Here is a 15,608-nt window from a genome sequence, read left to right as displayed (position 1 = left end):
GGGAATGACTTGATCTGTCCTGGTGTAAATTCACAAGCCTCTTTAATGCATTGAAACCTAAGTACAAGATTCAAGCATGCTCATGCTACTAACTTACCATACATTTTTAGATAATGTTTTCTGGATTCTGGTTGCCGTTAATTAATGGAGCAATTAATTAATAAATTTATTGGATATAAGAATAATTCAATCCTGGTACATAAGTAATTGCATGTTTTTCTAGTTAGGTACATTGTATTTAACTTCAAATTTCAGTGTTTAGTTTGTAATACAAATTTGCCTGTGAATCACAGTGACAGTCCCAGCCTTCCAGATTTTAATTTCAAATATTTAATTTCTCACTATTAGAAAGTCACAGTGAATTTGCAGTTGCTTATTGAGTTTTGACAGCTGACTGCCACAAGTATGAACTTTCAGTTGTATTGAACTAATGGGAGCCTAGGAGGGGTTCTGCAATATGATTCTCAGTTCAAACTGTGTTACACACTCAGTGTAGGATTGCAAGTAACAAGAGGTCAGAACCTCCATTTTGTGGTTCAGTGCACAAATTAAGGCTTTTCATGGAGTGCCACCACCACCTGAGACCTGTGAAAATGCTTTTTACTGCCTTAGCGAAAGACTGGATTATATGGGGAAATGGTTATTGCAGGAAGGTGAAATTTCATGTTTACATGATTTTTCAAACCATGTTTCCATCATTTTATGGGGCTATTATTTCCACATTTGGGGTCAAATCTTGCTTAGCTCAGGTTATGTCTCTTGACAGAACCAGCATTAGAACTAAAAGAATATGAACTAACAAAATAATCTTGTGGGTTTGTTTTTCTGAAATCACAAATCTGCATTGTGTGCTATTACTGTTATGTAAAATATGCATAAAGTAGACATTAGGAGGATGGGTAGGTGATGGTTGTATGCCACTGTATAGTGGTTTTGTGCTCTGTCTGCATTCACATGGGTCTTATATTTCTTCCCAGTAAGATTTACCATCCCACTCCAAGATGGAGAGCATATTGATTAAATACAAATAAGCAGGATGCATTGACTATCTAGATCATGCAAAATATCTGATCAAAACATCTTTCTACTTCCAAATATTGTTAGTATCTAAATTCCAAAATTGTCTTTGAAGTTCCAGTTTTTTAGGTGATTTCTACAGGACTAGGATGAGATTCCTATTTCCTCCATGGTACTGTCTTTGTTATACATAAACCATGAGACAGACTTTGACCCTAAAACTATATCAAATGGTCGTTACAGAGTCGATAACAAGTAACTGCAGAGAATTAAAAATTGAGTCAAAAAAACAAATGTGAAGAAAATAGTTTTTAAATTGGCCTGCCTGACCTTATTTTATTTTATATTCCCCTCCCCACACACACTTTTTTTTTTTTTAGTTAAATCTGTATGAGAAAAGAAAAAAATGAAGTGTCAATATTGCTGCAGTTAGCTAAACAATCACATCCAGGCTCAATCAGTACACCATGTTGTTTTCAGCAATCTGTGAAAGTAAAAATATTGTTCTGTAGAACACTACACCATATTTGTGTATATTTGATAAAGTAGGGGACCAGATACCGAGCATTTGCTTTTTAAAACACGAGTAAAACATGCTGGTCAACAAAAGTCTAGTGTGAGATCTCAGTGCCTGGACTATATGGCAACAGTGGTGAGATCTCAGTGCCTGGACTATATGACAACAGTGGTGCAGCACCCTACCTTCATGTTTCAGGAGTTGGCAAAGCACAGAGGAAAGCCCAGACCATCCTCTGGAACTTCAAGCCATCCCCATTTTTTTTGGTACTCTTTTATTTTATGTGACTTTCCAAAGTAATAATAGAAGCTAAAGCAATGTCATTTAATCTGTCCATATTGACTATTAAATTTTTGAAATGAACTTCTAAATGGCTGAAGTGAAATAATAGAATGATATCCCACCAAAAGCAGAGGCCATACTAATTAAACTTGGGACTTTTACAGCTACAGTCCTTGGTAGCTGTAAAATCTAGATGAGGATTATGGGAACCTCAGCCCCATCCAACAACATCACACCCTCCTCATCAGTCAGCCCCTTCCAGGTTCTGCCATCTCTGAGCAAAGCTCCAAGATCTGGGAGAAATTCTGGCTGAGTGCACTAATTTTTTTTTCTGATCTATGTGACATATATTTCTTTTTTTCCAGTAATTTCCTGGTTTAGGTTGTGCCATAGAGGTTAAATTCAATATACATTTCAAATATGTTGTGGTGAAATCTCAGAGATAGTACTAGGACTGTACTTAAAATCAACAGGTGTGGTTTGGCTTATTCAACAGTGAGTTTCCAAAGGATTTTGTAATTTTATACAGCAGGAGTCAGACTGAAAAGTGACACTTAGGCAAAAGACAGACACCCAAGTCCAAAGTTATCAAAGTCCTGAAAATGCTAAGAAATAATGCCTGACTTTACAGATGCTTCACTTCTTCCCCTGAAAGTCTCCTGAATGCTTAAAATTCTGCTTTAGAGTTTGCTAAAAATTTCTTAGTCTGGATGGCAAGGAGCTGCCTGGAGTCTTTTTCATACCTAACACATACTAATTTCAAAAATTAATGATATTTCAGGCATTCTATAAAAATTAAACAATATCAGAATAGGTTAAAATACACATTTGTAGTGTTAAGCTCCATATAAGCTATTGCTGACTCCAATTCTCCTTTTGACCGCATCCTACTGGCCCCACAAATATCAGGAAAAAACTCCACGAATATCAGGAGACAGGTTCTTCTTCCTCTGACTTGGGAGAGGTGAATCTGTGGGGCAATTGCTCCTTAAAAGCACACAAAAGCCAAGGACAAGGCATCTGCAGGGGCAGAGGGAAGGTGCTGTCTTGTGCTCGTGGCGAGGGGAACTGAGGATCTGAAGGGCAAAAGGCAGCACAGATTATGTATCGATTCAGTGTATTGTTAAATACTGTATCATGAATTAATTTTAAAGTAATTGCATCATTCTGATTATTTTATCTGCAGTCTCCCTTATGCCACTATATTAATAATTCTGCTGAAGTCTAGTAAAAAATAGAAAATTCTTTAAAAATCATAATACAAACCCATAAGTACATGTCTTTATTTTGACTTTGGTTTGTGTTTCTAGTGTGCTAGTGTTTGTCACATTTTTCCCTGTTGTCTCTATCAATCACGAGACACTGTTTTCTTTTACAAAATATGTGTTTCTGTGATGAGTTGCAATAAGGAAATGGCTAATGGAAAGGGTAAACATGACATTTAATTATGATGTTATCATAAGGGAGAACAATGTGTGTGAATGCATTTAAATACCCCTTTTTGAGAAATCCTTACAGATGAACATTTATGCAGACATACTAATGCACGTATATAATATAATTGTTAGGATCTGTCAAAAAACGGTAGGTTGTGTATTGGTTTACATGTTTTTATTTGTTTTGTTTTTCATTATGTTTTCATCATGTTTTTCATTATGTTCATATATATTTTATGAAATAGAGACATATTTTTAGAGATGTGCAGTTTCTATTGGGTTTTCATTATGAGCTTCGGAATTTTTCAGTCTTGATGTTGTGGTGTGTAGTTTCCTCAAGGGAGTAGAATGATGTTGGTATTGTTTTATAAAAGGTATGTGGCATAATCCCTAGACTTATTTGAATACTTATAGGAAAATCATCCAGAGCAACCTGTCTCTTCCCCATGGTTATTGGAAAATAATTTCATTGAGACTGTAATATGACTGGAGGGATAATGGTTGAGTAGAATTTGCAATTCCTGCATCAAATAAATGGGAAAGGAAAATATATAATAATTAAATTAATTCCTCCAGTAAGGAATGTCTTTCTCTCAATATCCCATCCACCAGCATATTCAGTCTAAGGCTGTTCATTCAGGTCCCCAAAATGATTTTAGCCATTGAAATATTTGCAAAAGACAAAGTTTTGAACAGCTTGACTTCACAATCCGTACTGTGCTAAAAAATCGTTTATTTCAGTAAATGCTCCTTTGAGGCAGCTTGCATAAGGTTTACTCTCAAGAGTTTCAGATAAATATTGCCAAAGATTTAGAGCTTTACTGGTTGTTAGCTGCTAATATTAACAGACAGAGAGGCATTGAAGAAACATAGTAATTAAAAAAAAAAAAATTCCAAAAACCAGTTAAATGTGAGCTCTGGGATTTTGGAAATAGGACTTAAATTTGTTTTATTTTTCTTTGCACTTTTATCACAATATTTCTTTTTTTCTGGAAAGGGAATTGTGAATGTTTTTACACTTAGGTGTGAAATATAAGAAGCAGCACTCGTAGTCTTCACTCTTAATTATATTTATTACAGTACTTGACTCGTGATTTTACTAGAAATTGGGATCATTTGAGTTACTGGAGTGCCTAGAATGTTGAAAAGGATTATGCAAATAAAATTATTTTACCTTTACTATTTATGTTTAAACAAAGCTTAGTTGTTTTTATCTCCTTCTTACTTCCCTGGTACTGCTGTAAGAAAAATAAATTAATTTTTAAATCAAATGGCCATAGTGTCCCTGACTTGTTTCATTTCTTGTTTGTTCATATCTGGTCTGGATGTACTTTTTATTTCTATGATTCCATGAATTTCCATGTTGTGTTAACAGGTTCTGGGTATGGGGAAAAGAATCTGGGTAGTAAGAGAGTTATAAAAATCTGTTAGGAATCACTCCTTGGTACCTGTTTGGGTTTTTTTTAACATCAATTCCAGTTTCTGTCATGAACACCATTTCAGTTCATACATGGCAGAATGATATAACATTTTTGGGGAATTAGAGTCTTCCTAAGTCCCTCCTGCTTTTGGCTTTGAACACATTTTTAGGTGCTTCAGCAGCAATCTAGTCTTGTAGTTTTGCAAGGCTATCTCATTGTGCAGTCTTTAAATTATTGATAAATCTTTGTGTTTAGCCGAAGGTCTTCACAAGCACTTAGTTTAATTTACCTGTGCTTGTTCAAAGATGAGCACTGGTAGGTACCACTCTCCCATCTAAAAGCTGTCTTGTTACCTTGGTTTCAGTGAGCAGACACTTCAATGCTATGTTGGTGACCAGAGGAGCCCTAAAGCTTGCTGTAGGTAATGCTCCATCTGTTGGGAAATGGCTGTGTGGGAGGCTGAACTCTGTCAGACCATTTGGGTGTACAAGATCCCAAGTGGAAGGAGATATTTAACATTTCCTACTTCGCCTGTAGTCAGAGTGAAGGTGGCAGCCCATAATTTAACCATGTTGAATCATGCCCCAGAGTATCCCTCCCAATTTCCACTGGCAGCTCAGGAATTTCAGGGCCGCTCTAAACCTGTAAAATTCCAGAGGAGTAGAACCTAAATTGGTCAAACTGGAGTCCATGTTATCTTTGCATGTACAAGTGCATTTGAAAATTGTGATTAAACAAGATTTATAAATCTTAGCTGATGCCATAGGTATTATATTTTTAATTCATGGCACTAGTCACTATGAAGTTGTGACAGGTGAAGTAAGCAGTGTGCCTATTAATACTGTGGTGCTTAATAATAGCTAGTTTTAAATTTAAATAGTCAATCTTTTTCTTCTAATTTTTTTTAACTTAAACACAATTTGTATTAGTAAATAAACAGTACAATGGCCAAATTGTAAGAAGAGTTTTATTTTGGCTTATTATTTAGTGAAGGAAAAGACTCACTTGTCAATGGATATTGGAATGAGCAGCCTACACTCAAGCGTGTTGGAGGAGACTGATTCTCTTTATATACACCTGATCATGTACCAAAGCCTGAAATAAGCCTACACACAAACTGTGTGTAAAAAAAAAAAAAAATAAATTTAAATTTCACTAAGGGTGGGAGAGTTCTGACAGGGCTTGACAGAAGACTTAGACACTTTAATGTTCAGGGAAAAAGAATATGTGGAATTGTAGAGGAGGGTTATTAAAGTATTTTTGTGTTAAGAATTTTACAGATGGCATTACAGAATGAAATACATTCATAAGAAGAGGGAGGCCTTACTCAGGCAAATGTAGATCATTCTGTTAAAGCAATTTATAGTTAGCTACTGTCTTTTAAAACTTCAAGACTGTTACCAGGTTGTGTTCTGAATCTTCTCATTTCCTCTGTCAGTATAAATTAGAGTTATTTCAGTCGAGGCAATGAAGCTACACCATCATAAGACTGATGAAAGATATAGAAGTGGATTCTGTGACAATCCTGTCACAGAAATGAAAGACGCTAAAATAAGTAAATTAAAATTGTGGGAGAAGCAATCCATTTATCATCAGATGTGATTTTGCACAGTTTTACCTCTGTTTAACGTTCTCAGAAGCAGAATCTGTATAATAAAACTCCATCCAATAATCTATTTAATTGTATTATTTTCATATTTGACAAGCACCAAGCATATATTTTTTTAATTACATGTCGCTTCTTTTTTAAAGTTTATTATTATGCCATTTTTGCAGTTTGTCTTCCTCTCTGTGACTTCTTTGCAGCAATTTTGTCTGGTGTTCCACTTCTTAGCTGCCAGCCATGCACAGATTCTCTTTCAGCTACCCTGTATAAGCATGGCTGTTACCCTACCATTTTAATTGATTCTACAATTCCTAATCCTTCTACAGTGAATATATGTATATCTTAATCTACAAATAAGCTACTTGCCTGATAACCTGTCTTTATTAATAACCAATGCCAACTGACAAGGCAAGTGGATTAAAAGAGGGCAGATATGCAACGAGAATTTCTTAATATAATCCTCCCAATTTGATCAGTAGACTTAGTGAGCTAAAAGTGGTGTCACTGTGTTTAAGAAGTGTTTGTGGATTTCTCCTTCACAAATTTTAAAATAATTTCCAAACGTGTAATTCTCTGATATTCATAGCTTCTTCAGTCAGTAATACCAGTGTACATAGCTGAGCTCTCATGAGACACAACTGACTTGAAACAAGAGCCTCTACGTTCCTCAAAGAGAAGATTATCACAGCTTTCAGTGATTCCTCATCCTTGCTGCTATTCTGAGAGTTCCTGTGTACTTCCTTGGCCTAAGAACCATGCATTGACTCTTTGCCATGTAAATTGGAATTTTAATACCGACAAAGCCTTTATCTCCATGACTATACTGCATTGCCATTATCCACTTATACCAGATGAATGCTTATGACTTTAGAATCTGTCCTCTTTGCTCTCAAATGAGATTTTAGGAGGAAAATATTGAATGGACCATGTATTCCAGGACCAAGTCATGTTTGTAATCTAAATGCATAGTTCATAAAATGTCTACCCATACTGCACATACACCAGTGTCCTATTTGTAGACAGATCTCACTAATGCTGACATTACTTGATGTGCCCCAGGTCCCATAAATAAGTCATTCTGGTGTCAGAATCTCAAATGCCAGCTCCACTGCAGGTGCCGCTCACAAGTTCAGGCTGAGTTGAGGTAAAACCACAAAGGGGTTGTCCCTTTTTCCTCTCAAGTCTGGTAGCTGGTATGTCTTGACACTGCTGTGGCACAAAGGACATAAAGGGTAAAATTATAGTATCCTGGGTATAAATGTCAGTCCCAGATTACACGTGAGCTTGTATCCTTTGTAGCAAAGCAGCACATGGAGCACAGCCTCCCTAGCCTCTCGAGCACTGTCCTTAGAAAGCCCTTTTATACCAAGGCTTAGGAGAGGGATCTCTGGTGGATACTTGGAGGTTGTTGCCTTAGCATCTCTGACAGGAATTTCCCCAATAGAATTCAGAGGTTTATTGTTGGCTCTTTTTTTCTGGCACAGAGTGTCAAATCAACAGGATCCCCCTCACAGAAAATTCTTTCTGTTAATCATTAAAGCTAATCATTTTTCACCTATAGATATGCATAAAGATATTGAGGATTAGAAGGTTTCATTCACAGGACTAAATCAAAAGAAACGCAACTGAGGCCAGTAAGTACAAATCTGGTTATTTATACTTTTTAGACAGAAAAAAGTATCTACAAGATTGTATTACTCCTAACACTATGCTTTAACCAGAGATCATGTTCTGTCTTTGCCCTTGTGACTGAACATGAGACAGGGTCAGTCACAAATCAGTCTGTCCTGCTACCCGTGAATAGCAGGGAGCATTTGCCACCATTATTTCTGATTTCATGGGCCTTGGGCACTGGGGCACATACTGTTTCAACAGAATATAAAAAGAAACAAGTCTTACAGCCTCAGACAGAAACATTTGACTTTGAAGGAGAGAAGTAAAAGGCGGGGGGGGGGGGGAAAGCATTTAATGGTATCTTGCATGTCTCCTTAATAGGCATAGAAGGATAACTATAAAACTGTAAAAACATTATCCCAAAACCAAGCTTCCCTGTTCTGTGAATAAATCAATTTATAGAAACATGTTCAAATGCTTCCTGGAAACAAAAAAGAATATTTTGTATTTTTTGCTTCATAAAGCAGCACCTCATCCAATAAAATTCAAACTATTTTAGGCACTGGCTGAAGACGTCAGTCAGTGTCACAGGAGTCATGCAGACTGTCAAGCTGATCAAGCTCAATCAGTATCATAGATTCACGCATAAAACCATAAACTTGACATCAGTTTTGCCTTTTATTTTTGTGAAGATGTTCTTCCCATCTTCATTTAAATTAAATGCAAGGAATTTAAATACAATATTTAAACAGAAGTACCTGCTATCATATATCATCGATAAAAGAGATGGTGATTTGTTAGCTTTAAATAAAATAAAACTAAAAAGTAAAATCATTTCTTTCCAGCTGGTCTCTACACTGTTAGCTGTTTAACCTGACATTTTACACAGCAATAGAACGCATGGTTGTGTTTCCCAGGGCCATTTACATCAGCAGCTCAAAGGAAGAATTGCTGCATGGCTTGACCTCACACTCACACAGAACTTTCCTCCACCACTCATGCTAGCTATGAATCTTCAGTCATTTCCCAGATGAAATTTGCTTTTTTTCTCTAGTTTTGCCATGTATTTAAAGTGCAAAGAGACAAGACAAAACCACTGAGTCCCTGCAGATGCAAGAAGGTTCATGGCTCTGAGTGTGCTGTGGAGGGGCTGTGGACACACAGCTGGCAAATAACAGAGGAAAGGAGGCGTATCAACTCCTGACACCTCCTGAAATCTTTAAAAACTTTCTGTAAGATTTACTGGGTTTGTAAGTGTGTAATGCACCAAACAAAGTGAACCTTGCCCTTTTTTTTTTTCCCTTATTCGTTGAAATTGTCACTCATTGTTCATCAGAACTCCCTGTAAAATTTAAAAAGCAGTGGGAAGCTCTCATGCTCAGGCCCTGCTTAGTTTGCATGTGACTGTTGAACAGATTTCAGGAAGTAACAATTAGGAGGACAGTGGATAAAGGAGGAAACTGGAGACATTATCTAACAGCTGTGAATCACAACTTACACAACTTTCTTGTCCATAATTAATTGAATGACCAGACACAATGCACATTGACTTGGAAATGTGGTCCAAAGACACCTTTGATGCATATCAATCCTTTTCCACTGCCTTTACTTACCTGTGAGATTTGATCTTAGTAAGGAGTGAAAGTTGTGAATTGCTACAAGGGATAGTTTGGTATTTTTTGGCAGGGAGGGAGAAGGAGAAGAGAAAAATATGAAAGGGGAATCACATCTCATGGAGGAGGTAGAAGTCTAGTGAAGTTAATAAAACATGGGCTTCAGATAGCTAGCAGAAAGTCACTGTAAGACACATAAACGTGTAAGCTTGCAAATAGGAATTATGATTTAATGTCCTGTAAATAGTACTACATTCCCGCATGAGAGATAAAGAAATGAATGTTATGAAACTGTTTCGTTAAATTATTTATTGCAGAGTTATGAGCTGAATTCTGTGGCATTTTCTCACAGAAGCAATCCATATATGTGTTCAACATGCTTGAGGGCAAATATTTCTTAGATAAGTTGTATTTTACTTCTCTAGATCAGTAATGACATTTTATATTATGGCATTAGAAATTATGATCTCAAAAAACACATATCTGCAATTTACATGCCTTAATAATTATTAGGGGGCATAGTCATCTATTTACTCATATCACTCTGTTGCTAGAATTACCCTAGGACTGGCATAAAAAGAATAACAGTGAAGGTTATTCAGTAGTCAAAGTAAGTCAATGTGCATTTATACACTTAGATATTTCTCTCTAGACAAACCTAACATCATTTAAAAGTAACTAGTATCTAACCTTCTCTCTTCATCAAATATATGAACATACAGCTAATACTTTATATAAAATTATGCCAATTATGTAACACAATGAAAATTATTTTAATATTTTAGAATATTCATATTCAAATATTGAATCATTTTATAATATTTTATTCATTATCTTTAACATTTATCTTGTATCAGTAGTAAAAAGTTACAGAAAACATTTGAAGTTACGACCACACTGAAACAAAAGTTTAACTGCTATTGACATCCTGATTATCTAGAATGGTTCTTCTAAAGGACATGATAAACCAGGATTTATTCATGGGAGGGTTGTATTAATTTTAAAAGAGGAGGAATGGCTGTGGGAAGGAAGGAAGGAGTCATTGTCTTACTGTAAAACTTTCGTATTGTATTTGTGAATTCTCATGGGTACCTCCTCACAGCCAGCTGACTCCTTCCCCAGCACCAGCAGCTAACTCCAACGCTCTATCAACTAGCTAGCTCACCCTTTTATAAAACTCAGCCTCATAGGGTATACCTGTGGCCTATTAAGGGCAGGCCTGTTCCTAATCTTTGGTAATTAGTACAGCTGCAACTCCTCAGGGGTGAGATTCCCATTAGCACTATCTCCTATTCTTCTACAATCCTTAAGGATGGCAGGATAGCTGGCTGGATTGGAAATCTTCTGTTTGCTTTGCTTGTGTCCTTAATATGCTATGATGTTAATGATATTTAGATTCTGTTTAACCAGTACTTATCATTTGAGGTCCACGACAGGGACAAAGTAAATTATCATTAATTAAAAGAATGATTATCTTGTTGGAAGCAGAGGTGTCATCAACACTTCAAGGTCCTGTTAGGCTTCTGGTTTTAATTGTAAATTATTACTATTTTGCAGATTTGGTGTACGGATACTATAGACAACAGAGAAAATTGATTGAAGAGATTGATTGGTCATATACAGGTAAGAAAATCATCCAACTCTCTATTGAATAACTTGTTTCACTTTGATATTTGTGTGTTCATTGTTACAATTTAAAGAGCCTCATGTGTCTGTATACCACTTACCATATGCCTAAACAATTACTAAACTGCAGGAAATGGAATCTGAAAAATACAGGAACTTTACGATAGGAGAGTATTTTCATCTATTTAGATTTGTATTTCAATCTACTTAGTAATAGATTACATCTATTACTTTTGGAAAGAGAAAGTCCTTAACCTTAAAAGCTCAGCCTGCAACCTGAATTATTTGATGAAGGCTGGGCCAGTAAATTGTTAAGTGCTTTTTAATCATTTCAACATTATTGTTCTAGCCAATCTGAAAAGCAGTCAGAAAGGCTGAAACAAGGCACAGCACGTTATATGGAAAAGAACCTGTCCATATACTGCATATGAACTTCTACCCTGTGCGTGTGAGCACTTGAGCATCCTTGCCAAGTCTCACCCTGACTCTCCTAAAAACTCAGTCACTTTGTCTCTCATTTACATGAGTAAGGAAGATACATCCCGAAATTCTTCATGACCATTGTCTCATTAAAGAACAATGGAAAATTCACAATTAGCTTCCTATGTTCTTGTGTATAAGTCAAGTGATTTCAGTAATACTAAAAAGGTAATTTTGTCCTTGGTGTCTTTTGCCCAACATGTAGGAAGTGAGTTCTTATGGATGTGTGTAGGCTCCTACATTTTAAATTGCTTATGCTACTGTTTCAAAAATACCAAACTATGAAAAATAAGGACTGTCAGATTTCAGTTTTTCATAAATTTGATTCAAAATATGTTCCTGTAGTTAAGGAAAATTGCACCATTCTTTTTATTTCTCTAACTTTCTTTCTCATTTTCAAGACAATTTTTATCTTCTAGCGTAAAACATAGCTAACAAGTTTTAAATCTAGAGAGAATTGAAACAGGCTAGTCATAAACCCTTCAAAATGAGATTTATAATGAAAACTCCCACTTACAGAGATTGTAGTGCAAAATTCAAGCATAAGATCAATCAATACAGTATTTGATGTTCAAAGTTGATCCATTTTTTAATATTGTAGTTAGATGACTGTGGGGATAAACCTCCTGGATTCCTGGTGACCAGTGGGCAATCTTTAAAGGATAGCAAATAGGTTTTGTTTAGGATATCAGAGGATATAGCTCTTCCCTAGGCTGCACAGAGCACCCATGCACTGCGCAGCTGCTGCAGCATCCATAGCTCACACTGATGGATATTTTGCAAGGAAAAATAGCACAGAATTGGCATGTCAGCTGATCCATACCTGTTGTTTCTCTCCCTTAACCTGTGATGGATACGTGTGTGTTGTCATCTCAATTCATATGCTTTGCTCCAGTGACTCCCTAGCAGGCAAAGCCTGTCTGCCCATTCAGACCTGTGCAGGAGCCCTGGCTAGCATCCTGCTGCTCCTGCAGCCACCCACCCCAGCTGCATCCTACCCTGCTCCTGCTGCCTCACCAGGCCCCCTGCTGCACGAGCTCTGTGCACCCCCAGCATTCCTAAACAGCCTGTGTGGTCAAAAATTGATGTTCAAAGCTTTTGGGGAAGGCTGCATGTAGATCAGGCACTCGGAGCTTAGGGCTAGCAACTGAGTGTTATGGGATGCTTTGGTAAAATACCAGGTAATTGTTTCATGGAGTGAGGTGGCATACACAAATCCAGTTTCACTGATAAAAGGACAGCCTTCCTGAATGTGGAAAAAAATTACAGCTTTTGGCATTGTGCTTTGGAGGCATAAGGTCTAGAGACTGAAGCATATGGGTTTTGATCTCCTTCATTTATAATAACTTAAATTATTTTATTCCTGAGGCAAGCAATATCAGGTACTGTATGTATGAGCACTGTACCTAGCACAGGCTTATGGTTGTGAGTCATAGACCAAAATGCACACTTCTGTATGGATGAATGCTTTCCCAGTACATTTTTTTCCTCAGACACCAGTTATATTCTACTGTCTTATAACCTTCTCACTCAAAGACTGAAAGTGAAAAATTTTATTGAAAGTGAAAAATTAGACTCAATGTGCCAGTGAGGTGTTTTGAATGGGCCTGGGGATCCTGGAACCATAAAGTCTAATCCACCATGGGTAAGAGAGATCCAACTAGCTTGGTAAATTAACCTGAGTCTGTGCAATGTAATTCTCTATATCAAATAAGAAATTTCAGATACATTAGCCACAGTGGGTCAATATACTCCTTTACTGGGATGGTGCTGTGAGGTGAAAGTAAAATGGACCTAGAGAGTTTTACCTGCTAAAATCATCCAATTTCTGAAGGTGAAGTTTCATAATAAAGTAATTACATATGCTGGAAATTAATGAGTCACCATCAGGTGTTGACTCTTGGATAAGTGTATAATGAAGTCATAAATACTGCTGGAAAGATTTTGTAATACTTTTAAGAGCTCTGTTTTAAGCCATGAACAAAACCTGCATTTGCATGCATTAATTTAATCTTTTGTGTCCTAACTTTGCATGTATTTGCATAAACAAATACCATGTTAAAGAACTGGAAGGTAGGAGTTCTTGTTACAGATGCATCCAATGTTTTCTGGAATGAGGGGAAGCTAGCCTATTTGTAAAAAATACTTTATTTTAACAACCTTTCATTATACTTTTCATTAAAGCAGTCATAGAAATTTTTTTAAATGTCACAAATATTTTCAAATGGTGTCATATGGCAAAAAGTGAATCCACCCAGTTTTTGTTGCAGAAAAACCCTGGTGTACTGTGAAAATTCAATTTCCTTGAATCAGTTACATACTAATTGATAGGCAGAGGTCATTTAGACAATATTTAACTGTACCACTAAATTTAGTCATTCACATATTACTTCAAAGCGTTAAGCAAGTAATATGAGTTTCAGTTACTTTCTGTCATAGAAGTGTAAGATTAAATTTTTTTTGATGCTTTGCTTGTCTGAATTATTTTTGACAGAAGGAATGATATAATGTTTTTTTTCTGGTTCTGATGTTTGGGATTTATTTTAACATGGCTGGTTGATATTAGTCCGTCAAATTCCAAGTCTAAAGTTCACATGTAAAACTGGCAAGTGATATCACAAATTTTATTTTTTTTTTTGTCCCCAGTGAAATGTCTTTCTGTTGGGTTTCACTCCTGGGATTTTGGTTCTTGTTCACAGCAAACAATTTGTGTGCTTTAGGGGGAAAAAACACAGCTGAAATTTGTTAAAAACAAGAGATTCTGAACAGTCTTCAAGGAATTAGCAAAGCCAAGGGTTTCAAAAATTTTCAAAAATTAAATGTTCTATGTAAATAATACTATCATCAGATCAATGTTCTTTGCCTCACCATGTAGGAGTGTTATGTTCAGCCTGTGCTGCCATTTATTATGTGATACCCTGTTACACATTTGCTTTACAAATAATGACAAGTCTGATCTTGAGGAAAGGGTAATTTTGTTATAAATTGATTGGTCTCCAGATATTCAAAGAACATTTTTTATTATTTGCATTTAGAATCTGAATAATATTTCCTTTCTCTCTGGGGAAAAGCATCATGAATCATAGAATCACATTATAATTTAGGTTTGAAGGGGCCCTTGGAGATCATGTGATTCCAGCCTCAGCTCAAACCAGAATGATCTTCAAAGCTGAAACAGGAAAAGTATGGAAATTTTCCAAAGAAAGAGGTGCTGCAGCTTGGTCAATGTTCTGTTGTTGTTTAGAAAACATTTCTTTTCTTTTACTCAGCTTCAATATGTCTTATTGCAGCTTGTGGCCCTTGCTTCTCACTCTTTCCTTGTGCACTGCTCTGTAGATTGCTTTTACAGAGCAGTAGACTTCAGCTAAGTTCCCTCTCAGCTTAAGGTTCAGCAAACTCAAGTCCCTCAGCCTCTTCTCGTACATGGTGTGCTCCAGCCCCCAGAGCACCTCAGCAGCCCTTGGGTTGTAAATATCCATCTCGTACTGGGTTCCATCTCATCCTGCTGGCTCCACTCTTGCTAAGGTAGCCCAGGACAGTGTTTGTCTTCCTGACTGCAGAGTCACGCTGCTGACACACACATAACTCATTCCATCAGGATTATTAATTAAGATATTCAGATATTTTTTAATATCTGATGTTTTTCGGTAGTAATGTATAATGATGGTGCTCTTCTGGCACTTGCATCGATACTTCTTTCAGTAGCAATGCCTAAATGTAATGATTTTTTTTGTTTTGCTCCCCTGTTGAATTAATTGAACTAATCTTGTTAAACCTGGAATTGTTACCTTTTTGTGTCTGATTCAAGAGCTTCCTGGAGATATTCCCCTAGTTTATCATTCCCTTTACTGTTGCTACACAGACAAAACTTCAATTGGTATTTGAAAGGCTAGGTTTGCCTTCCCAAGTCTTATAAATGTGCTGTGATTGCTTCAAATGTTCATGCCTGTAGTTTGGCTCAGAAATCAAAATGGCCTTTGTTTTCAGTGGCACTGA

At 36.5% G+C, this 15,608-nt stretch overlaps 1 protein-coding gene across 7 annotated transcripts in view; it reads left to right on the top strand.

Annotated features, from left to right (window-relative positions):
• The window catches only part of PTPRZ1 (protein tyrosine phosphatase receptor type Z1), a 131,155-nt gene that overhangs the window by 28,393 nt on the left and 87,154 nt on the right, over window positions 1-15,608 (top strand). For all 7 annotated transcript variants that reach the window (XM_064422276.1, XM_064422274.1, XM_064422275.1 and 4 more), the window contains exon 2: window positions 11,064-11,129. In XM_064422276.1, the coding sequence (XP_064278346.1) occupies window positions 11,064-11,129 (66 nt within the window). The remainder of the gene's footprint in view (window positions 1-11,063; window positions 11,130-15,608) is intronic.

Source organism: Passer domesticus, chromosome 5 (assembly GCF_036417665.1).
Source record: "Passer domesticus isolate bPasDom1 chromosome 5, bPasDom1.hap1, whole genome shotgun sequence".
In the NCBI taxonomy this organism is placed as follows: domain Eukaryota; kingdom Metazoa; phylum Chordata; class Aves; order Passeriformes; family Passeridae; genus Passer; species Passer domesticus.
This window is presented reverse-complemented; position numbering and strand designations above follow the sequence as displayed.